The sequence below is a fragment of the Protopterus annectens genome, chromosome 1.part0 (assembly GCF_019279795.1).
Source record: "Protopterus annectens isolate FY-2018-M chromosome 1.part0, PAN1.0, whole genome shotgun sequence".
Lineage (NCBI taxonomy): Eukaryota > Metazoa > Chordata > Ceratodontiformes > Protopteridae > Protopterus > Protopterus annectens.
This window is the reverse complement of record NC_056725.1, coordinates 1,913,289,232-1,913,312,826: the sequence shown is the minus strand read 5'-3', so window position 1 is coordinate 1,913,312,826 and position 23,595 is coordinate 1,913,289,232. Positions and strand designations below refer to the sequence as shown.

General features: G+C 46.0%; 1 protein-coding gene across 2 annotated transcripts in view; it reads right to left on the bottom strand.

Moving 5' to 3' along the window:
• Positions 1–23,595, bottom strand: part of SENP6 (SUMO specific peptidase 6) — a gene marked incomplete in the record, with an annotated part of 3,063,818 nt that overhangs the window by 2,331,356 nt on the left and 708,867 nt on the right. The window contains 1 exon segment of one of the 2 annotated variants that reach the window (XM_044070093.1): positions 3,683–3,703. Within the exon segment in view, the coding sequence (XP_043926028.1) occupies positions 3,683–3,703 (21 nt within the window). 2 annotated transcript variants of the gene reach the window in all.

Sequence of the window (23,595 nt, the reverse complement as noted above, 5' to 3'; positions counted from 1 at the left end):
AGGACATTTGTTTGAGGCCAGTAATCCTCTGTGAGTTACTTCTGTGGCCTTTCCAGCTGCTACAGATGTCTTGTGAGGTACTTTCCAAAAGGGGCGTTGTACTCTATAATGGGTATAATGAGTGACGAGTAGAGGGGAACAATGACCTCTTTTTTCCTGGATGAGAACCCTTTTATGATGAGGTGTGCCACGTAGAAGGACTTCCTGCCTACTTTGGCGATTTAACTATCAAAGGAGAGACTACTGTCCACCTGGGTCCCAAGGTGGGTACAGTTTTTTTACCAAAGGGGATGACACTGCACTTTTTGGCATTGAGCTTAAGGCAATGGCTCTGACACAAGGCATCAGTCTCAGTGAGGCCCTTCTGTAGGATGTCTACATCATTTGGGGACTTGACTATGGTTCCTAGTTTGCAGTCATCTGCGAACTTAGTTAGCCAGAGGCCTTCTGTGTTAGCCTGTACTTCAGAGAAGTAGATAACAAACAGGAGAGGTCCCAGGACGGAACCCTGTGGTACTCCACTTGTCACTGCGTTGAGGTCAGATTTGGAGTCTGCAACTTTTGCAGTGTGGGTTCTGTCAGTGAGCCAGTTGGCAACCCATCTTGTGACGTAGGGATTTATACCTAGTTTAGTGAGTTTAGATATAATTCCAGAATGGGGGATGGTGTTGAAAGCCTTGGTGAGGTCAAGATAGGCTGTGTAAACCACCTTACCCTCATCCACGGCTTTGGTGACTGCCTCAAAGAAGTTGATCAGGTTCAGGAGGCATGATCTTTCTTTCACAAACCTGAACTGGGTGGGATCCAGAGTTTGGAGGTTACCAATGTCTTTTTTATGAGTTCCATGATGATACGTTCCATGGCCTTGCAGACCAGGCTCGTCAGGCTAATAGGTCGATAGTTTCTTGGATCAGTGGTGGCTTCCCCTTTTGTGGAGTGGGATAACTGTTGCTGTGCGCCATTCAACAATTTAGATTTGACATGATCTAAGAGAGGCTGTTCCTTAAGCCATGCATGCCTTCTAATGACAGATCCAGTGACTGCTGCCCTGCAAGAAGCTTCTAGGGTGTCAAAACCACAGTGCAAGGTGTGTTTAGTTACTTGACTTGCAGAATGCATTAACTCTCGTAAATCTTTAGATTCTGCCCAAGCAGGAAAGGAAGACATTTTTTGTTTAAGGAGTTCCAAGATATGTTGCTGAAATTTCAGCATATGGAACTGACAATTTAGTGCCCTAATAGCAATAGTAGCTGAGGTGTACACTTTCTTACCCCATCTGTCCAAAGCTCGGGAATCCCTGTCTGAGGGGGTGGGATTCTTAGCAGAAGTTGTTTTAATTCATTTTGGTCCTTGAGAAATGACCTCAGGGCCAGCTGTAGGATTTTTAAAAAGATATTTGTGGGAGTCAGGGGACTCTATAGTACCTGTCTGGTTTTCTGGGAGCAGGAGGAAGGGCATCAGGAGTCAAGCTGGATTCGAGGAAAACATCCTCCACAACAGCCAGGACTGGGGGATGGCCAAAGGTCTGTATTATGGAAGATCCAGAAGTTCCCAAAGTCTTTTTTTAGACTGAGGGTAGTCCTGACTCTCCCACTGGAAATGCCCCATTAAGGTATGCAAGGTTTCCCCAAAGGAAAAAATCCTATGGGGGAGAGGCTGAAGGAATGGAATCCTCTGCATCAGAATCCTCATAAGGGGAAAGGGGGGTGCAAGTCTTCATATTCAAATGAATCACATTCATCTGACTCTTGTTCAGACAAAACTACAGTGGCCAGATCTCTCTTCCTTTTGGATGGGTTAGCTTGGCTTCCCCTGATCAGCATGATAAGGGCTTCTGCCATTTTAAGCATTTGAGACTGAGGCAAGGTAGCAGGTGCCTGAGAGTGGGTCATTGGTTTCTTGGGTGTGGTTAGTACCCTGGGTTTAAGAAACTCAATAGTTTTACAAAGAACGGTAGTCGCAAAAGAAGATGTCGGTTTGTGTTGAGATTTGGTAGTGCAAAGGACTTCCTCGGAAGCTGGTGCATGCTCAGCGGCTCTGGACCCATCCAAGGTTGAGATGACCGCAGGATCCTTAGTCGATAGAGAGTTTTGCGGTATACCGGACTCGAAAAGGGTCTCTGCTGCGGCCTGTAAATCAACAGAAGCGGGCATCAGGGGCTGCGAAAGCGCCTCACTGAGTACCGGCGAACTGATGACTAGCTCAACGGAAGCGCCGTCTGTAGGTATGGACCTGTGTGGTCTGTCTCGGTCTTTATCTTTACGTTTTTTCAGAAGATATGGTGCCATCTATCCCACACTCTCCATGACATATTCAGTACCAATCTCATTCCATCTGGTAAAAAAGCTGCCAAAAGCAGAAGCCTAAGAACATCATTCTGATACATGCTGCCTGCTTCTAGAACTTTTTTTTTTTTTTTTTTTTTAAATAACAAGCACTAGGACCAACTCCTGCTATGACACTGGCAACTTTCTGAATAAGGTGGAGTAATCAAGGTCATATGGCTCACACTTCAGAGTGAAAGTAACACCATACAAACACTTGCATTATTGAAAATGATACAAGAAAAAATTGAAAACTGTCCCATGGTAAAACATGCAAGAACCACTGCAAGTCAGGGATGTTGCTATTAATTCATAAGGCTAAACAACTACAAAGGGGGCTATACAACTAAACAACTACAGTAGACTCCCTCTTATCCGGTCTCTCTGGGACCAAACCTTAGGTTGGATAAACGAATGGGTGGTTAATCAGAAAATGCATACAAAATAGTATTTATATGTTATAAATCAGCTAGAATAACAGGATTTCTGTTGGTATGCATTTTTCTAATGAATATAAAGTCTAAAACTGAAATGTCTGTCATTATTTGGCCCAGATGAGACGGAAGTAGTGTTGTTCTCTTTTGTCCTTTGCTAAAGCTACGGCAGAAATGTGATGGTCAGTTAAAGAGAGGCTGGATAACAGGGAATCTACTGTAATGAAAATTTGTGAGAACCACTAGGCAATATAGACACTTTAATTTAAGTGAGTCAGCACACAGGGGTGGGGGGAGTGAAGCAACTATTGTACTATTTGGCAACTAGGAAGAGAAGTTGTCAAACTTCAAACTAAATGCTTTTTTGAAGGGCACCAAATGATAACGAGGAAAAAAACAGGTAACAGGAAGCAAATACTAGCAAACCTAAATGATAACTTAAGTAGACAGTAAAACAAATACCAGATGGTCATAATAAATGTATTTATTCGCTTAGAAAATTTTATTTTATCAGGTATATAATCTTAGCCCCAACCTCCGTTTAACACGTGCAGTTTTTCTGGACACACTACCCAGGTGTGCATGCATATCTCAACCAATCAGAACAGTGAATAAATAAAAAGCAGGCATTTAGGATCAACCACATTTCTAAATAGCTGGGTCATCAACCAATCCAAGACAAAAGGTATATAGGTTCATAGATGAATACTAGGTTAACTGCTCTAGCAATCAACCCATAGTCAGAATCAAACCTTGTACCTTGTGTGTCTATGAGGTGAAAAACTTAACCATTATGGCAAAATGACCCCATAAAGCACTGGTGATATAGATAAAAAGTAGCACAATAACCTACACTGCACTACAGCAGGAAAACAAAAGATCAAACAAATCATGCACAGATGAATCATCAATATAACAACTTACCTTTCCTTTTGGTTGAGACTGCTTTAAATAAAAATAAAGGAAAATCAGATGCAGCACCATGAAGCTTTTCTGCATTACTGCACCATCTCAAAGTGACAATACATTAGTCAAAAAAGACAGTAGTAAAGTAAAAAACAGCTTATTTTTGTTTCATCCTTTCTTTGGCATTGCAATCTTTACAATCAAATAACACTGTAGCTGAAATAACACGAAAACCAAAAACTATGAATGAGTACAAAAATGCAAGGAAATCCTAAAGATGCTCTTTGTGCAATTTTAACTATGTGACATATTTCTATAAGTTTATCAATTTCTCATCTCTCTCCACACAGTACAACTGAATGTTTAGTTCCATTAGGCCACCAACTTGCTACGGCAATTAGTCTTATGCATCACACTTAGAATCCTCTATTACACCGAATATTCACCAAGATACTTATTAACACTGATTAAACTTATTCATCTTTTAATTACCCAGAAAGTACAGTTGTGTACACTTACCATAAATGTAGATGTTTGAGTGTATTCACTGTTGCATTCATTACATTTGGGTAATCCTGCTGGCAGGTTGCCCTCAGTCGGCCTGAATTCCAAAGTCTTGGGTCCTGCGCCGGCTGTTGTCATCCCTTCCCTGACATCAGGTCGTCAGGGGTATAAAAGAAGTAGCAGACGCCATTTTCTTCAGTTTTTCTTGCCCCAGATGTCAGGTGCCCCCTAAAAGGGTAGCCAAAATTTTTACACATACATATATATATATATATATATATATATATATATATATATATATATATATATATATACACACACACATATATATATATATATATATATATATATATATATATATGAAAAATACATGCACCAATATAAATTTTACCTTCATCCACAAGCAAATACACCACCATAGGTTGTATAAATCAGAGAAGGAAAGGGAAGTTCCAGCAGAAAAAAGGGGGATGGCGGGTGGGTATCCTGGACTGCAACAGTGAATACACTCGAACATCTACATTTATGGTAAGTGTACACAAATGTACTATGTTCTTCGTGTTTCACTGCTGCAGTCATTACATTTGGGTAGAGTCCCAAAACTACGGTTGGGAGGCTGGAGCTAAACAGCATTAGGAGCGGCTATGAGGCCCTGCAGAAAGTACAGTTTTGTACCTACCATAAATGTAGATATTCGAGTGCTAATACAGCTGCAGTCATAACAGATGGGTTCTCCTGCCGTCAGGCGGGTCCTCGGTCGGGCGAATTCCAAAGTCTAGGTCCGGCGTCGGTTATCGTCGCTTCTTCCCTGACGTCAGTGCGACAGGGGGTATAAAAGAACCAGCCAACGCCATTTTCTTCAGTTTTTCTTGCCCCAGATGTCAGGTGCCCCCAGAAGGAAGGCAATACATAAATTTGTGTAATAAAGCAATGCCATATAATCAAAATACAGTAGTTGCAAGCAAATACACCATAAATGAATACCCCAATCAGGTTGTATGAGGAGATGTTAGCCAATAGGTCTGTCCCAAGAGGGGAAGGAGGGAGGGAAACCTGGACTACAGCTGTATTAACATTCGAACATCTACATTTATGGTAGGTACAAAACTGTACTATGTTCATTGTGCATACAGCTGCAGTCATAACAGATGGGTAGAATCCCAAAGCTAAGAAAGGGGTGGTAGGCATTAGGTGGAACTAGGAGGAGCCAGGATGCCCTGCAAGACTGCAGTGGCAAAGCCTGCTCTAGTTTTGGAGTATAATGGTAGGTGGTAGTGCTTGGAGAAGGTATGCACAGAACTCCAAGTAGCTGCTTCCAAAATATCTTTGGTAGGAACTCCTCTGAGGAAAGCTGCAGAGGTAGCTGTGGCCCTTGTGGAGTGAGATCTGATGCCTGCAGGTACAGTTTTGCCGTGAAAAAGAGTAACAAAAGCGTATGCAGTGGGCTATCCATTTTGAGATTGTCTGTTTGGAAATTGGCTTCCCTTGAGCTCCTATAGCAAAGGACACAAAGAGCTGTTCTGAATTTCTGAAAGGCTTTGTTCTGTCCAAATAATAACGCAGTTGTCTGTGGATGTCCAAGGAATGTAGTAATCTCTCCCCTTTGTTTTGAGGATTAGGATAAAAGGTAGGTAAGTGTATAGCCTGATTCAAAGCTACCCTAGATACCACCTTTGGCATAAAGGACGGGCTGGTTCGTAAGGAAACTCTGTCCTGATGGAAGATGATAAAAGGCTGCACAGCCATGAGGGCTTGTAGTTCCGATACCCTGCGAGCTGAGGTGATAGCCAGAAGGAAAGCTGTTTTCCAGGACAAATATTGCAAATCTGTTGAGGCAGCTGGCTCAAAAGGAGGCAAGGTCAGCTTTTCTAGAATGAAATTGAGGTCCCAAGCAGGTATTGGTGGTTTCCTTGGGGGTTTTATATTCTTAGCCCCTCTGAGGAACTGTCTTAAGAGGGGGTGAGAGAATAAAGGTGGATCAGTGTTGTATTCTGCAGAAATGGCTGAGGCATGGATTTTGATGGAGGAGAATGAATGTCCACTGCTTAGCAGCTCAGCTAGATACTGTAATATTTGAGGTAAATCCAGTTTTCCAGGATTCTGGCCCTTTTTCTCATTCCAGGCACAAAACCGTTTCCATTTTGCGGAGTAAGCTTTTCTAGTAGACGGCCTTCTGGCCTCCAAAATGACATCCTGCACCTCCTTGGAGAGTAGGGTCTGTTGTGATGTTAAGGAATCTTCCATGCGGCCAGATTGAGTGTTTTCAGCTGACTGTGAAGAGTTTTGAAGCTGTGCTGCGTCAGAAGAGGAGGCATTAGAGGTAGAGTCCATGGTCGGGAATGTGTCAGACTCCTCAGGAGTGGGTACCAGTGTTGTCTTGGCCAGTCTGGAGCAATGAGAATCATCTTTGGTCGGTCTGCCCTGGTTTTTAATAGAACTTTGGGCAGCAGAGGAAGAGGTGGAAAGGCATAAACTGCCATTGTTGTCCAAATGAAAGAGAGAGCGTCCACTCTCCAGGCCTTTGGATGAAAAGTCCTTGAGCAGAATTTTGTCAATTGGTGATTTTTGTGGGAGGCAAAGAGATCTATGTCTGGCCTTCCCCATGCTTGAATTATCTCTGTAAAAACTTGAGGATGCAACTTCCATTCGTGTGGATCTGTCATATTTCTGCTTAGGTTGTCTGCCAGCGTGTTTTCCTTGCCTGGCAAGTACTGTGCTTGAAGTTCGATTTGTAATTCCAGAGCCATGTTCCAAAGTGACATGGCCAGCCTGCATAGGGGGTATGAATGGGTTCCTCCCTGTTTATGTACCACATTACTGTGGTGTTGACTGTCCTTATCAATAGTTGACCTGGATGCAGAAGGTCTTTGAAAGTTATAATAGCATTTATTACTGCTAGCATTTCCTTTTGATTGATGTGAAGGTGCTTTTCTTTTTGGGACCATTTGCCCTGAATGCACCGATCTGTCATGTGCACCCCCCCAGGCGTAGTCCGAGGCGTCTGTTGTGATGACTTGATTTGCTTGAAGCTTGCTGAATGGGAGACCTGTGTTTGTTTGGCATGCTTGAGCCCACCACAGAAATTCCTTTTGAAGACATGGAATTAGTGGTATTATTGTTTCCAAACTGTGGCTGTGTTGAGACCATAGGTTTTTCAGGTACCATTGAAGTTTCCTCATATGCAGCTTTGCACGTGGGATTAGTAGGATGCAAGATGCCATGAATCCCAGAGCCTGCAGGATTTTCCTTGCAGTCAGCCTGGTGAAATTTGCTAGTGTTCTGAAGTATTGAGTTAGTTGCCCCTGCTTCTCTGGCGTGAGGTAGGCCATCTGGGTGTTTGTGTCCAAGTTGGCACCCAGGAAAATTATTTTCTGAGAGGGTATTAGCCTTGATTTCTTTTTGTTGACAGTGTATCCCAGAGAATTCAACAACATTATTACATAAGCCAGATGTTTCAGAAGTATGTGCTTGCTGTCCACTTGGATCAGGCAGTCGTCCAAATATGGGTATATTTGTATCCCTTGAAGTCTGCAGTAGGCAATTACTGATGCCAGGCATTTTGTGAATACTCTGGGCGCAGTAGATAAGCCAAAGGGCAATGCAGAGAATTGATAATGGGTTGAACCTGCAAGAAATCTGAGGTATCTTCTGCAATTTTGTCTGATTGGGACATGCAGGTATGCCTCCTTGAGGTCCAATGTTACCAGCCAAGACTCCTTGCCCAGCATGGGAAGAAGCTGCTGTAATGTGAGCATCTTGAATTTTGGTACGAGTAAAAATGTCTTTAGGATGAATAGGTCCAAAATAGGTCTCCAATCTTTTGCCTTCCTTGGTACCAGGAATAGTCTGGAATAAAAACCTTGACCTTGTTCGTGAGTAGGTACCTCTTGAATAGCTTTCATGTCCAAGAGATCTGAAATTTGTCTTTGTGCCTCTGCCCTTTGATTGTGTGGCAGGTTTGGCATGCCTCTCATTTTTGGAAGGGTGTGAACATGGAATCTGTAGCCTCTGTTTATAATGTCCATTTGTCTTTTGTGACAATATGCCAATTTTTTGAAAATAATGCCAGTTTTCTGCCTAAGGGTGCTGCCATTTGAGCCTTGCTTGGCATGCAAAGGGGAAAGTCATTGGGCTTGCTTTCTGAATGGCTGCGAACTATCCTCACCACCTCTTTGTGTAGGAGCTTGCCATTGTCTGCCTCTAAACGATCCTTGAGATTGCCCTCTGCCCCTCGGGCGCCTGTATCTACCTCTTTGGGGTCTGTCCGTGGCTGGAAAGGACCAATTTTTGGAAGGCCAATTTCTACTGAAACGTGGAGGTTGTACCTGTAGAAAATCTTTCACTGTTTGCATTGATTTAGCCTTTTCCTCCATTTTCTTTAATACCTCCTCAGCTTTAACACCAAATAATACATCCTTTTGAAGAGGGGCATCTAGTAATTTAGCTTTGACATGATCTGGTAAGGTTTGTTCCTTGAGCCAGGCATGTCTATGTATCACAGATCCTGTAACAGCAGCTCTACACGAGGCCTCTAGAGCATCAAAACCACATTGCAAGGTATGTTTACCCACTTGTTCTGCACTATGCATCAAATCCTGCAACTCCTTCAAGTCTGGTTGTTCAGGTTGTGACATTTTACTTCTCAATTGTGATAACAGAAACTGTTGGTACTTTAGCATATGGAACTTTTAGTTATGTACTTACCATAACTTCGGATGTATGGGATCCATCTCGCCTACATTCATGACAGATGGGTTCGGAGCCGATCCATCGGCTCCGACTCGGCAACTAATACACTAGCACGAAGTCTCTCATTGGCTGGGCTACTCCCTATCCCAGGATGCACTACACCTGCTTCCCCAGATCTTGTTTGTTCGCTTTCATACACCCATGCAAACACAGAAAAACTAGTAGTCACTATAACCAACTAAAGTTCTTCAAGAAAGAACGCCAAGAAAAAAGTGACTACAGCTCCTCTAAATCCAAATGGAAGGGGGAAGGAGGGTGGGTACTTATGAATGTAGGCGAGATGGATCCCATACATCCGAAGTTATGGTAAGTACATAACTAAAAGATGTAATGGGATCATATCTCGCCTACATTCATGACAGATGGGACAGCGTCCCTAGCACCTACATCCCGGGTGGCTCATTGGAACACACTCCTGAGAACTGTGGAACCAAAGGAAGCTCTGCCTCGAGAAACCACATCCAATTTGTAATGAGAAATGAAAGTGTGCGGAGAAGTCCAGGTTGCCGCAGCACAAATATCATCTATTGATAACTTGGAGTGAAAAGCTATGGAAGTAGCCATTACCCTGGTAGAATGAGCCTTGACTGGAAAGGGAAGGTCTTTATTAGCCTGTGAATAAATAAAAATGATACAATCTTTAATCCATTTGGATATGGAGGTTTTTGTTACTGGTAGACCCAATTTGTTCACTGCAAAGGAAACAAACAATTGATTTGATTTCCGCGTTTGAGCGGTTCTATCCAAATAAAAACGCAGTTGTCTATGTACGTCCAATTGATGCAAAGTATATTCTGCGTTATTAGAAAATTCTGGGAAAAAGACAGGGAGTTCTATAGTTTGTTGCATACAGAAAGAGGAGGCCACTTTTGGTATGAATGCAGGGTTTAATTTCAATGAAACTCTATGCTTGTGAAAAATCAAATAGGGAGGATCAGAACAAAGAGCTTGAAGTTCTGAAACTCGCCTAGCAGATGTTATGGCTACTAAAAGGCCGTTTTCCAAGACAGAAATTTTAAATCACAAGTAGCAGCTGGTTCGAAAGGACGGGCAGTTAGGGCAGCAAGAACCATATTCAAATCCCAAGGGGACAGGATGAGATAAAGGAGGCCTAAGGAGCCAAGCCCCTTTAAGGAAAGCCTTACAAAGTTTGTGAGACATCAATGAAGGTTCAAATGCAGCATGAAAATTAGAGATCGCCGCTAACTGAACCTTAATGGTAGAAACTGAAGAGCCCGACTGAAAAAGGGAGGCCAGACAATTCAGAACCTCCGATACTGGTGCAGTGAGGGATCTATACCCGCCTTGAGCCCAGAAGGCAAACCTTTTCCATTTACTGGAATAAAGTTTGCTGGTGGCAGCTTTGCCTGAAGAAGACAGTATGTGGACCACCTCCGCTGACAGAGCATTGTCTCGGACTAAGGATGGAAGTGGAGTAACCATGCTGCCAACTTCAGGGACCTGAGAGACGGATGAAGCCGTCCTGACTGATGAGTCAACAGGTCTGGCACGGATCCAGAAACCATGGACCTTCTATCGCATGCCTCTGTAGGAAAGGAAACCAAACTTGACGAGGCCAGTGCGGGGCAATCAAAATCATCTCGCTCTCCATGTAAATGGCCTTCTGTATCACCCTCGGTAGGAGGGGAATGGAGGAAGGCGAGAAGACCGGGGCCAAATGTGAGTCAGAGCGTCCTGGGAATCTGTCCCTGAGAAGGAACAGTGTGAAGAACTCTCTGCATTTCGCATTGTGAGGGCTGGCAAACAGGTCGCAGCAAGGAAGACCCCATCTGTCGAATATTTTTGCAGCTATACCCTGGTTAAGGGACCACTCGTGGGGTAAAAGAATGGTCCTGCTTAATCTGTCCGCAATCACATTGGACTTCCCCGGTATGTGCGTTGCCATTAGAAAGCGGTTGGTAGCTACCGCCCAGTGCCAAAGTCTCATGGCTTCTCTGCATAGTGGGTAAGACCTGGTCCCACCTTGCTTGTTTATGTACCACACCACCGACATATTGTCGGATAGGATAGTAATCGGGCCCTGTGGGAGAGCGTGATGGAGAGCTTGGAGTACCAATAGTACCGCTCTCATCTCCAGGACATTGATATGCAAATGTGTTTCCTGGATCTGCCATGTGCCTTGGACCGACCTGTCCAGGTAATGACCCCCCCACCCTACCTGGGAGGCGTCCGTAGTCACAGTGGCAACGGGACGTTGAGGTATGAAGGGTCGCCCTTGGTCGAGATTTGATTGGAGAAGCCACCAACGCAGATCTCGACGGCAACTTTCCGTGATTATGATTAAGTGGTTCAAGGGAAGTTCCTGATAAGACCATTGAACCGACAGTAGCCATTGTAAAATTCGCATGTGAAGTCTGGCCAAGGGAACTAAAAGTATGGTCGATGCCATCGAGCCCAACAGTTGTAGGATCCGATGGGCGGGGCTCTTTGTAAGGGAGACAGGATTTGACTTGATCTTGTAAGACCTGAATTCTTGCTGCGGCAAATAGGCGCGCATTCTTTCTGTGTCTAAGTCTGCGCCTATGAAAGTAATACGCTGAGATGGCTGTAGTACAGATTTTTGCAAATTGAACGTGATCCCCAAGAAACGCCCAAGGTGAGCGTGGCTCTGAGCGCTTGGAGTAGTAGATGCTTGGAGGTGGCAGTAAGGAGCCAGTCGTCTAGATAAGGAAACACCTGGAATCCCAGACTTCTCAGGTGAGCAGTTACCACTGCCAGACACTTGGTGAACACCCTGGGGGCTGTGGTGAGACCAAAGGGCAGTGCTCGGAATTGAAAATGACTGACTCCGAGGCGGAAGCGTAAATGTCTCCTGGACTCTTGAGCTATGGGAATGTGATAGTAAGCGTCCTGGAGATCTATGGAGCACATCCATGCATCTTTTTCCAGCAACGGAAGAATAGATTGAAGAGTGACCATTCGGAATTTGGACTTCTTTACGAAACGATTCAATGAACTGAGGTCCAAAATGGGCCTGAAGTCCCCTGTCTTTTTTGGTACCAAAAATAATTTTGAGTAAATTCCTGATCCGATCTGGTCGATGGGGACAGGCTGGATGGCTCTTTTTTCTAGCAGCTTTGAAACCTCTAATGCTGCCTGATCCCGCTGACTGGGTGGTACGTCCAGGATTTCCCTTAAAGGAAGGGGGGGTTTGTTGAACGGGATGATATATCCTCCGGTAATAATGCGAAGCACTCACTGATCGCTTGTTATGGATTCCCAAGCTTGTGGATGTGCCGCAAAGCGACCCCCGACTGGCTCCGGAGTTGCACAGTCGGGCAACAACTCAGGAACGCTGGTTGTATGAAGAACCACGAAAGGAATCGCGGTCTCCAGAGTTACGGGGGCCTCTGCCACCTCTGGGGCGGCGTCTTCCAAAATTCCCCCCCCCCGCCTCTGGAGGGGGAATCACTGGGTGGAGTAGGGAAAGACTTTTGAGATTTTTTAAACCACATTTTCCCTCCTCTCCCAGCCTTGGGGTAAGGCCTGGAAGGAGCGGAAAATCGGGCCCCAACGGCAGTCAAAGTCTTGCCCTCCTGCTCGCACCGAGTTAGTGTGTCCTTCACCTTGGGTCCAAAGATGACCCATCAAAGGGGGCGTCGGCGAAGGAAGACTTGAAGGCCTCCGTGAACGAACACAAGCGTAACCAGGCTTGTCTCCTGAGGGCAACGCCTGTTCCCGCTGCTCTACTCGCCCCTTCGGCCGCATACGAAATGAGCCTCATGGACGAGTTAACAATAGAAAAGAGGGTAGTCATCTGTGCGCCAACAGTCGGGGCCAGCGCCTCAGGTAGATTACCAACAAGAGAGTCATTTAGCTCTTTCAGAAGATCCCTTTGGAGCCTCGTAAAATGACATAAGTAGTTCAGCGACCGTAAGGTAAAGGCCGCTGAGGACAGGGTACGCTTCCTGTACCTATCCATACTCCTAGAATCCTTATTAGGAGGATGAATAGACGTCGAAGCCTCTGCCACGTCCTGCTGTGTGGCAGAAGCCACCACCAAAGCATCTACAGGCACACCCTTTGTGAGAAATTCCTTCTGGGGGGGGGCTGACAAAAATTTATTGGGCCTAGCAGGCACCGGTTCCACAGAATCAGGGTGTTCCCACACCCTTCGAGAAACCAAATCAAGGAGTTCATCAGGCGGAGACACCCAGGAGGCGGAAGGCTGGGCCCCAAAGGCCTTGAGGAAGACTGACTCCTCAGCTGAGGGGGGTTTTGGCTTGCCAGTCACCTCTCTGTCTCAGAATCTCCAAGATATCTGAGAAGGAGATATCATCCGAAGATGATTTGGGGGACCCTTCTGCGTCATCGAGGTCAGTATCCGATGTAATAGACTCATCTTGGGAGTCTACGTGCTTCCTCTTACACAATTTCTTCCGTGGGGGTTCGTCCGAAGCAGTTTCGGACGGACCACCCGGAAGAAGGGAACCGCCGATGGGGGTATCCTCAGGCCCTGGGGCCCCGCTGCCGGGGGGCTGTAACACAACAGAGGCACCAGTCTCCAAATCTAGGGACGGTGAGGTAGAATCTTGCTGAACCGGCAAAGGCATGGCCAGCGCGCTCCTCATGGCCTCAAAGGCCGGACCTCCAGAATCCAAGGAGGTCACTGGTCTAGAGGCCACGATGGCAATGGGAATTCCAGCAGCCGATGCTCCGAGAGGAAGACTAGGCACAAGCACCCAATCCCAAAGTATTCCCTCGGGCCTGGCTGAAGAGGTTGCAGTACCAAACCCTGAACCGGAGGACAGGGTAGGAAGCACAGTCGAGCCGAGACCTCGAAGGGGTCTCTGTTCCGACCGTATGGCTCCGCTTTGCTCCACCACCACCGACTCCAACGGCTCCGAGGAGGTTGGAGGAGGAATAGAATGCGTTGGAGGGGGGATCGGCTCCGAAGCTAACTGTGCTGGAGCCGAGACCAATTTAGTAAACACTGGAGATTGGAAAAGCCTCTGTAAAACCCTATCCAGGTCCGAATCTGAAAGTCTCGATGATTTAGAGGAGGTAGACAATCGAGAAGACTTTCCTCTCGGCTCCGAGAGAGAAGGGGACCGGCTCCGAAATGGCTCCAACACTATCGGCGCCGACTCCACCACAGCCTGGACCACCATCGGCACCGAAGGAGCCTTCTTCGGAGCCGAGGGGGAAGAGTCTGAGCTGCACACTTCCACCGGCTCCGAAGCCATTGGAACCGATGGAGGTGATTCACCTCTCGATACTCCAACCTGCGGCTCCGACAGCAATGGCGCCGAGGTAGGAGGTATCGAGGCAGACCCTTCGACCCTCGGCCCCGAAGTCAGTGGAGCCGAAGAAGAGGTCAATTTAGTCTTTTTAGAAGTCGGCTCCGATGGACTTGTCGGAGCCGACGCTCTTTTCTTCTTGGAAGCAACAGGCAGCTCTAAGGCTTCCTCAAAGGAAGGCTTGATAAGCCCTTTCAATATCAATTTATTTTTGCGTTCTTGAAGAACTCTAGATGAGAACGCATGACAGACACTACAAGTCTCTTGCAGATGTTTCGGCCCCAAACAATAAACACATATTGAATGACTGTCTGTAATTGACATTTTATATTTGCACCGAGTGCATTTTTTAAACCCTGACTTCTGTTCCTTAGACATGATATAGTCCACAACAAGAACAACTCTAAGGAAATCCTCTCCTATCACCAAAGTTTAACACTACAGACAAAAAAGCGCCAACTGAAAAGCGCGAGACACACTGGCGCGAGTACTGATGGCAGTTTACCTCACAAGAAAATGAAACAATAAAACGGCCAAAAGCCCTCTAATTTAAACGGGCTTTGCCCGAAAAACAACTAACCAAGTAAATAAAAATCAAATAGTACTCAGAGGTAGGGCAAAGGCCCTCTAACTTAAACGGGCCTTGCCCGACTAAACAAATAAATTTCTGAAACAAGCACTCAACAAAACAATCAGAAATAACAAGAAAAAGCAATAAATAGCTGTTAAAACAGCTGTTTGTTTAATATGGACAAAAATTCCCTAGGTCAAGGACCAATAAGGTAAAAATAACCACTTAGCTCCAGCCAAGTCGAGACCACGTCCAGCTTGTTAAGCGGCAAACGAGATCTGGGGAAGCAGGTGTAGTGCATCCTGGGATAGGGAGTAGCCCAGCCAATGAGAGACTTCGTGCTAGTGTATTAGTTGCCGAGTCGGAGCCGATGGATCGGCTCCGAACCCATCTGTCATGAATGTAGGCGAGATAGGATCCCATTACATCTGGCAGTTTAATGCCCTCATGGTTAAGGTGGCCGAGGTGTATACCTTTTTTCCCCACCTTTCTAAGGATCTGGAATCTCTCGGAAGGTAATGGATTTTTAGTAGTGGAGGCCTTAATTCCCTTGGGGCCCTGTGAGATAGTTTCTGGGTCAGCCGCATGGCTTTTGTATAAAAATTGATGTGAGTCAGGAACCCGGTAGTACCTGTCAGGCTTGACTGGGGCTGGAGGTAAAAAATCTGGGTTAAGGCAGGCCTCCGAGTACACATCATCTAGTATGTCTAAGACAGGAGGTATAGCCAGAGGCCTGTGCTGAGGTAGCAAGAGAAAATCTCTAAGCCTTTTCTTGGAATCTGAGTACTCTTGGCCTTCCCAGTGGAAGTGTTCCCTTAAGGTATGCAAGGTTTCCCCAAATGAGTAATCCTCTGGGGGGGAGACAGAGGGAATGGACTCCTCTGCATCAGAATCTTCAAAAGGGGAGTAAGAATGTTCCTGTTCATCAGAGTGCTCTGATAAAATGGAGGCCTGGTCAGAGGAGGGGGATTCTTCCTCCACTCTGGGCCTTTTGTCCGGGTGGGGGTTGAGAACCACTGATAAGAGTAATTAAATCCTCAGCCATTTTAAGCATCTGTTTTTTAGGCATGGGGCCTGGAGAAGGGCCCTGTGTAGCTTGTCTCTTAGAATGCATGGCTGCTTTAGACTTAGTGAAAGCCTTGATGGAAAAAGAAGAGGAAGGTCTGAAGACACCTTGAGAGGAGGCAGACCTGTCTACATTTTGAGATTCACCACCAAGAGTGGCTTCGGTATCTGTAGTCGGGGCGTGGGCCGAGGAGCCTGCGACCTCGGGCATAGAAGACACTGCCAATGAAGTGTCGTCGGTAGTCAGGGGCTGCGTAGGCACCTCGCTGAGAACCGGACCACCTGTAGTCGGCTTTGGCGTGGTGTTGGTAGAGGCCGCGGACCTCGTGCGTCAGTCCTTATCTTTGCGTTTTTTAGACAAAACTGGAGTCGGAGTATCCGACGACATAATATAGTTAAATTTTTTGCCAAAATAATGCTGGGCGAACTCCGCCCGACGCTTAATGGTGCGCTTGTTGAATGTAGCACAAAAACGACAGACCGAGATGTCGTGGCCTGGGCCTAAGCAAGGAATACAGAGGGAATGAAAATCCTTATGCGGTATTTGCTTCCCACATGAAATACAATTATTAACTTTGTCTGACATCGGTCTGAGGCAAGAAAAGTATACTTAGCTTTCAAGACGACTTCGGTTGCAAAATTTTCGTAATTTCAGGAGCTGGCCGACCGGCACTTGCGAACTGCTTCTGCTTCGGGCACCATGCGGCAAGGAAGACTGAAGAAAATGGCGTCGGCTGGTTCTTTTATACCCCTGTCGCACTGACGTCAGGGAAGAAGCGACGACAACCGACGCCAGACCTAGACTTTGGAATTCGGCCGACCGAGGACCCGCCTGACGGCAGGAGAACCCATCTGTTATGACTGCAGCTGTATGCACGATGAACATCTGCAGTGGCAAAGCCTGCCCTGGATTTAGAGTAGAGTGGCAGATGATAGTGCTTTATAAAGGTGTGCACTGAACTCCAAGTAGCAGCCTCTAAAATGTCTTTGGTTGGTACTCCCATGAGAAAGGCTGCTGAAGTGGCTGCAGCTCTGGTTGAATGTGGCCTAATGCCCTTAGGCACTGGCTTGCCATGTTGAAAATAGCAGAAACGAATGCAGTGGCCTATCCACTTTGAAATAGTCTGCTTTGAGATAGCCTTTCCTTGTGATCCTGCAGCATATGCCACTAGTATTTGCTCTGTCTTCCTGAAAACTTTGGTTCTGTCCAAGTAGATTCTAAGCGGTCTGTGTATGTCCAAGGAATGCAGCATTCTCTCCCCCTTGTTCTGTGGATTTGGATAAAAAGTTGGCAGATGAATAGTATGGTTAAGAGCCAAACTGGACACCACTGTAGGCATAAATGTCGAGTTTGCCCTCAGAGAAACCCTGTCTGGATAAAACAATTATAAAAGGTTCCACAGCCATGAGTGCCTGTAGCTCTGAAACTCGTCTTTCAGATGTTATTGCTAGGAGCAGAGCTGTTTTCCAAGATAAAAACTTTATATCAGCAGTAGCAGCTGGCTCAAAAGGAGGCAGGGTGAGTTTTATCAAGACATAGTTGAGGTCCCATGCAGGTATTGGTGATCTCCTTGGAGGCCTTACATTTTTGGCTCCTCTGAGGTACTGCTTTAATAAAGGATGAGAAAAGATTGGTAGCTCTGTATTGTAATGAGCCGAAAAGTACAGTTTTGTACCTACCATAAATGTAGATGTTAGAGTGTTCACCCTGCTGCAGTCATCACACTTGGGTTATCCTGTCGTCAGGCGGTCCCGCAGTCAGCCGGATTTCCAAAGACTTGGTCGGACGTCGGTTGCTGTCGCCTCATCCCTGACGTCAGTGCGCCAGGGGTACATATATATTGCAACCGACGCCATTTTCTTCAGTTTTTCTTGCCCCAGATGTCAGGTGCCCCCAAAAGGGTGATCCAAATCAGTACCAAAAAGTGAGAACACTGTACAGACACAAAAACCCTTCAGCTATAAGCAAATACATCAGTAAGGCATAGCATAGGTTTAGCCAGTAGATCAGAGGGGTTGGAGGGAGGGTAACCTGGACTGCAGCAGGGTGAACACTCGAACATCTACATTTATGGTAGGTACAAAACTGTACTATGTTCATCGTGTTACCCTGCTGCAGTCATCACACTTGGGTTGAGTCCCAAAGCTAAGGTAGGGTGGAGGCATTATAGAGGGTTAGAGGAGGCAATGAGTCCCTGCAGAACTGCAGTGGCGAAGCCAGCCCTGGACTTAGAATAAAGAGGTAAGTGATAGTGTTTGGTGAAGTGTACAGAACTCCAAGTTGCAGCTTCTAAAATTTCCTTGGTAGGAACCCCCCTGAGAAAGGCTGTAGAGGTAGCTGTTGCCCTGGTAGAGTGGGATCTAATGGTAGGAGGAACTGGTTTCCCATGATGGGTATAGCAGAATCGTATGCACTGGCCTATCCATTTAGAAATGATTTGCTTGGAAATGGCCCTCCCTTGAGAAGCTGTAGCATAGGAAACAAAGAGCTGGTCAGTTTTTCTGAAAGCTTTAGTTTTATCCAAGTAATATCGAAGCTGCCTGTGAATGTCCAAGGAATGTAGGAGTCTCTCACCTTTGTTCTGTGGATTGGGGAAGAAAGTGGTTAGATGGATGGTTTGATTTAAAGCTACGCTGGAAACCACCTTAGGCATGAAGGAAGGATTAGTTCGTAGAGAAACTCTGTCCTGATGAAAAATGAGGAAAGGTTCCACTGCCATAAGTGCCTGTAATTCTGAAACTCTCCTAGCAGAAGTTATTGCCAGGAGCAGGGCAGTCTTCCAAGATAGGAACTGAAGGTCTGCAGAAAAAGCTGGTTCAAAGGGAGGTAATGTTAGTTTTTCCAGAACAAAGTTGAGGTCCCATGTAGGTGTAGGAGCTCTTCTAGGTGGTCTAATGTTTTTTGCCCCTCCGAGGAACTGCCTTAGGAGTGGATTTGAAAATAAAGGTGGATTTGTGTCGTAGTGAGTTGAAATAGCTGAAGCATGGATTTTAATTGAGGAGAAGGAAAGTCCATTATGCAACATCTCAGCTAAATACTGCAGAATGTGAGGCATATGAGGCTGAGTTGTATCTAGGCCTTTAGCTTGGTTCCAAGCAGAAAACCTTTTCCATTTGTCCGAGTAAGCCTTCCTGGCTTCTAGAATAACATCCAGTACTGCTTGTAAAAGAGAGGCTGGTTGGCTGCTTAATTGATTTGCCATGCACCCAGGTTTAAGGTTTTGATCAGGCTGTGTAGAATCTGCTTGTCTTGCTGTGTGAGCAAATGAGGTATTTGAGGCAATATCCATGGTGGACTGTGAGCACCAGTGGGTACCCCGTGGCTGGCGTGGCCAGTCTGGGGCTATGAGAATCATTCGAGGTTTCTCCTTTTTGACCTTCAAAAGAACCTTTGTGAGAAGAGGTAATGGAGGAAAGGCATATGCTGTCAGGTTTTTCCAACTGAAGGAGAGAGCATCCACTTTCCAAGCTTGTTGGTGGAATGTCCTTGTACAAAATTTTGTCAGCTGGTAGTTTTGAGGACTGGCAAACAGGTCTATATTTGGTAGGCCCCATCTTTTGAGTTATCATTGCAAATATTTGTGGGTCTAGCTTCCACTCGTGGGGATCTTTGATGTTTCTGCTTAGGTCGTCTGCCAATGTGTTTTTCTGTCCTGGCAGGAAGTGAGCTTGTAACTGGACTTGGAAGGTCAGAGCTGTGTTCCATAAGATTATTGCTTGCCTGCAAAGAGGGTAGGAATGTGTGCCCCCTTGTTTATGTACCACATTACTGTGGTGTTGTCCGTCTTTATTACCAGTTGTCCAGGTTGTAGTAGATCCTTGAAGGCTGTCAGAGCTTTCTGTACAGCTAGCATCTCTTTTTGGTTTATGTGCAGTTTTCTTTGTTCTGCATTCCATAGGCATTGAATGCATTGCCCTGCCATGTGAGCCCCCCAGGCAAAGTCTGAAGCATCTGTTGTGATAGTTTGCCTGGGTGGGGGCAAGGTGAAAGGCTGACCCTTGTTGAGGTGACATGCCTGTGCCCACCATAGAAATTCCTGTTGAAGGCAGGGAATGAGAGATATCACTGTGTCCAAGCTGTGGCTGTGTTGAGACCATACGCTTTTTAGGTACCATTGTAATTTCCTCATATGCAGTTTTGCAAATGGTATTATCAGAATGCAAGATGCCATGAAGCCCAAAGCCTGCAGAATTTTTCTTGCAGTTAATTGGGTCTTTGTTGCCATTGTCTTGAAATATTGAGTCAGTTGTAATTGCTTGTCTGGTGTAAGATAAGCCTTCTGGGCCGTTATGTCCACGCTGGCACCCAGGAATGTCTTTTTGTGAGGGTACAAGTTTTGACTTCTTTTCGTTTACTGTGTACCCCAGACAATTTAGTAGATGCTTCACAAATGTCAGATGTTGTATGAGAATGTCTTTTCTTTCTGCTTGGATGAGGCAGTCGTCCAGGTATGGATATATTTGAATTCCTCTTTGTCTGCAGTATGTAATTACTGGTGCCAGGCATTTTGTGAATACTCTGGGCACAGTAGATAAGCCAAAGGGCAATGCAGAGAATTGATAATGGGTTGAACCTGCAATGAAACGGAGGTATCTTCTGCAACTTTGTCCGATAGGGACATGCAGGTATGCCTCCTTGAGGTCCAACGTTACCAGCCATGCTTCCTTGCCCAACATGGGAAGTAGCTGCTGTAGTGTTAGCATTTTGAATTTGGGAACTTGTGTTTAGAATTGAAAGGTCCAGAATTGGTCTCCAAGCATTTTCTTTCCTGGGTACTAGGAATAGTCTTGAGTAAAATCCTTGGCCTTGCTCGAGTTGGCACCCTTTGAATGGCTCTCATGGCCATGAGAGCTGTAATTTGTTTTTGAGCCTCTGCCCTTTGATTTTGTGGCAGGTTTGGCATTCCTCTTTTTATTGGCAAGGTGTGAAAGTGGAATCTGTATCCTCATAAAATTATGTCTAGGACCCATTTGTCCTTTGTGACCATGTGCCAGTTGTCTACAAATAATGCTAGTTTTCCCCCCAGGGGGGCTGACAAGAGAGCTTTGTTTGGCCAGTTGAGGTGCAAGTCATTGAGTTTGCCTTCTGGTGGCTTGAAACCGGTCTTCTCCTCCCTTCTGGGTTGGAGTGGTCCATTGGCGAGGTTTATACTGAGCTTGTGGTTGTCCTCTGCCCCTTGGGCGCCTGTATTTACCCCTCTGAGACCTGTCAGTGGCTGGAAAGGACCAATTTTGGGTTGGCCAGTTTCTGCTGAAGCGAGGGGGTTGTACCTGTAGGAAATCTTTGACTGTCTGCATTGATTTTGCCTTATCTTCCATTTTCTTTAAAACAACTTCTGCTTTAACACCAAAAAGAACATCCTGCTGCAAGGGAGCATCTAGTAGTTTTGCTTTAACATGTTCAGGCAGACTTTGTTCCTTTAACCAGGCATGCCTATTTATAACTGAACCAGTGACAATGCTCTGCAGGAGGCCTCCAAAGAATCAAACCCACATTGTAAGGTATGTTTGCCCACCTGCTCGGTGGAGTGCAACAAATCCTGTACTTCTTTCAATTCAGATTGTTGAGAAAGGGTTGTTATCTTTTGTTTTAACATCTACATTTATGGTAGGTACACAACTGTACTATGTTCTTCGCGTTTCACTTTTGCAGTCATCAATTGTGGGAAGATTCCCAAAGCTGAAAAAAAAAAGGGTGGAAGGAAGGGAAGGAGTCTTAGAAAAGGCTTGCATTGCTCTAAGTGGAAGTCAGTAGGACTGCTGAAGCAAAGCCTGCCCAGGATTTGAAGTAAAGAGGCAATTGCTAGTGTTTTGTGAAGGTGTGAAAATATGTCCAAGTGGCAGCTTCTAGGATATTCTTGGTAGGGACACCTCTGATGAAGGCAGTGGAGGTTGATGCTGCCCTAGTGGAATGGCTTGGAACAGATTTGGGAGGTATTTTCCCATGGGAGTAGTAGCAGAAATGGATGCAGCGAGATATCCATTTAGAAATGGTCTGCTTGGATACAGGTTTCCCCTCTGACCCTGGGGGGAAGCTGACCAGCAGCTGGTCAGTCTTTCTGAAAGACTTGGTCCTATCCAGATAGTATCTAAGCTGTCTGTGCACATCTAAAGTATGTAGAATCCTTTCCCCCTATTCTGTGGGTTTGGAAAGAAGGTAGGTAGATGGATAGCCTGATTAAGGGTCACGTCAGATACCACGTTAGGCACGAATGCGGGGTTGGTTCTAAGAGACACGCTGTTTGCATGGAAGATAACGAAAACTTCAATGGCCATGAGGGCCTGCAGCTCTGAAACCCTCCTGGCTGAGGTTATGGCCAGCAGGAAGGCAGTCTTCCAAGAGAGGTGCTTCATTTCTTCTGAAGCAGCTGATTCAAAAGTAGGTAAAGTCAATTTCTCCAGTACATAAGCTCAGGTTCCACGCAGGAGTGGGCGGTCTTCTGGGTGGTCTGATGTGTGACACCCCTCTAAAAAACTGCTTTAGTAGGGGGTGAGAGAACATAGGCTGTTCTGCAGGGGAATGAGCAGAGATAGCCGAGGTATGTATTTTGATTGAAGAGTATGCTAATCCCTTTTACACCAGCTCTGCCAGGTAAATTAAAACCAATGTGAGAGTAGCACGGGAGCTGCTTGTAGCTTAGATTGGCACCAGGCAGAAAATCTTTTTGGAGTAGGATTGCTTAGGGCTGGCCTCCTTAATGATATCCAGAAACTGCTTGCTTAAAGGTGGCCTGATATCCACCTCTGGGGTACAAGCCAAGCGGACAGGTTGAGTGTTTGAAGATTTGGATGCAGAACTGACCCTTTTTCTTGGGTTAGCAGTTATTCTGAGAGAGGCAGCCTCATGAGTAGCTCTGTCAGGCTAAGGAGCAAGGGGTACCAGTGTTGCCTGGGCCAGTTCGGCACAATGAGGATAGCTCTTGGCCCTTCCTCCGTGATCTTTAGAAGTACCCTGGGAATCATTGGCAAGGGAAGAAGGGCATACACAAACATGTTGCCCCAGTGGAAGGAGAGAGCATCCACCTTCCAAGCTCGTGGGTGGAACTCCCTGGTGCAGAACCTGGTCAATTGTTTTTGCATGGATGCAAAGAGGTCTACCTCTGGTGTTCCCAAAGGCAAATGATTGCAAGGAAGGTTTCCTTTTGTAGCTACCATTCGTGGGGGTCCAGAACACTTCTGCTGAGAGGGTTTGCTAGGGTGTTGAGCTCCCTTGGGATGTACTGGGCTATCAGATGTAGCACCAACAATGAGGCTGTCTGCCAGCTAAGCATGCCTAGACGACAAAGGGGGTAGGAGTGAGTTGCCCCCTGCTTGTTGATGCACCTCATGATCGTGGTGTTGTCAGTTTTGATCAAGAGCAGCCCTGGTCTGAGGTGGGGTTTGAAAGCTGCTATAGCCCTGTGCACCGGCATAATTTCCTTCAGGTTGATGTGGAGGGCTAGAGCTCTCTGATCTCAGGAGCCCTGGGTGCACATGTCCCTTAAGTGAGCCCCCGAGGCTGTCTCTGAGGCATCTATGGTGATGGTCTGGCCTTGGGGAAGGGTGATAAATGGTAGACCCCTGTTCAGGGTACAGACCTCTGCCCACTACAGGAGTTCCTTCCTTAAGCAGGGAATTAGATGTAGCTGCAGTTCCAGTGACTGAGAAGGTTGGCACCATAGGTTTCTTAGGTACCATTGCATCTTTCTCATGTGTAGCCTGGCAAAGGGCACCAACAGGATGCCATGTACCCTAGTGCTTACAGGAACTTCCTGGCTGTGAGGTGTGTCCTGTGAGCTAAC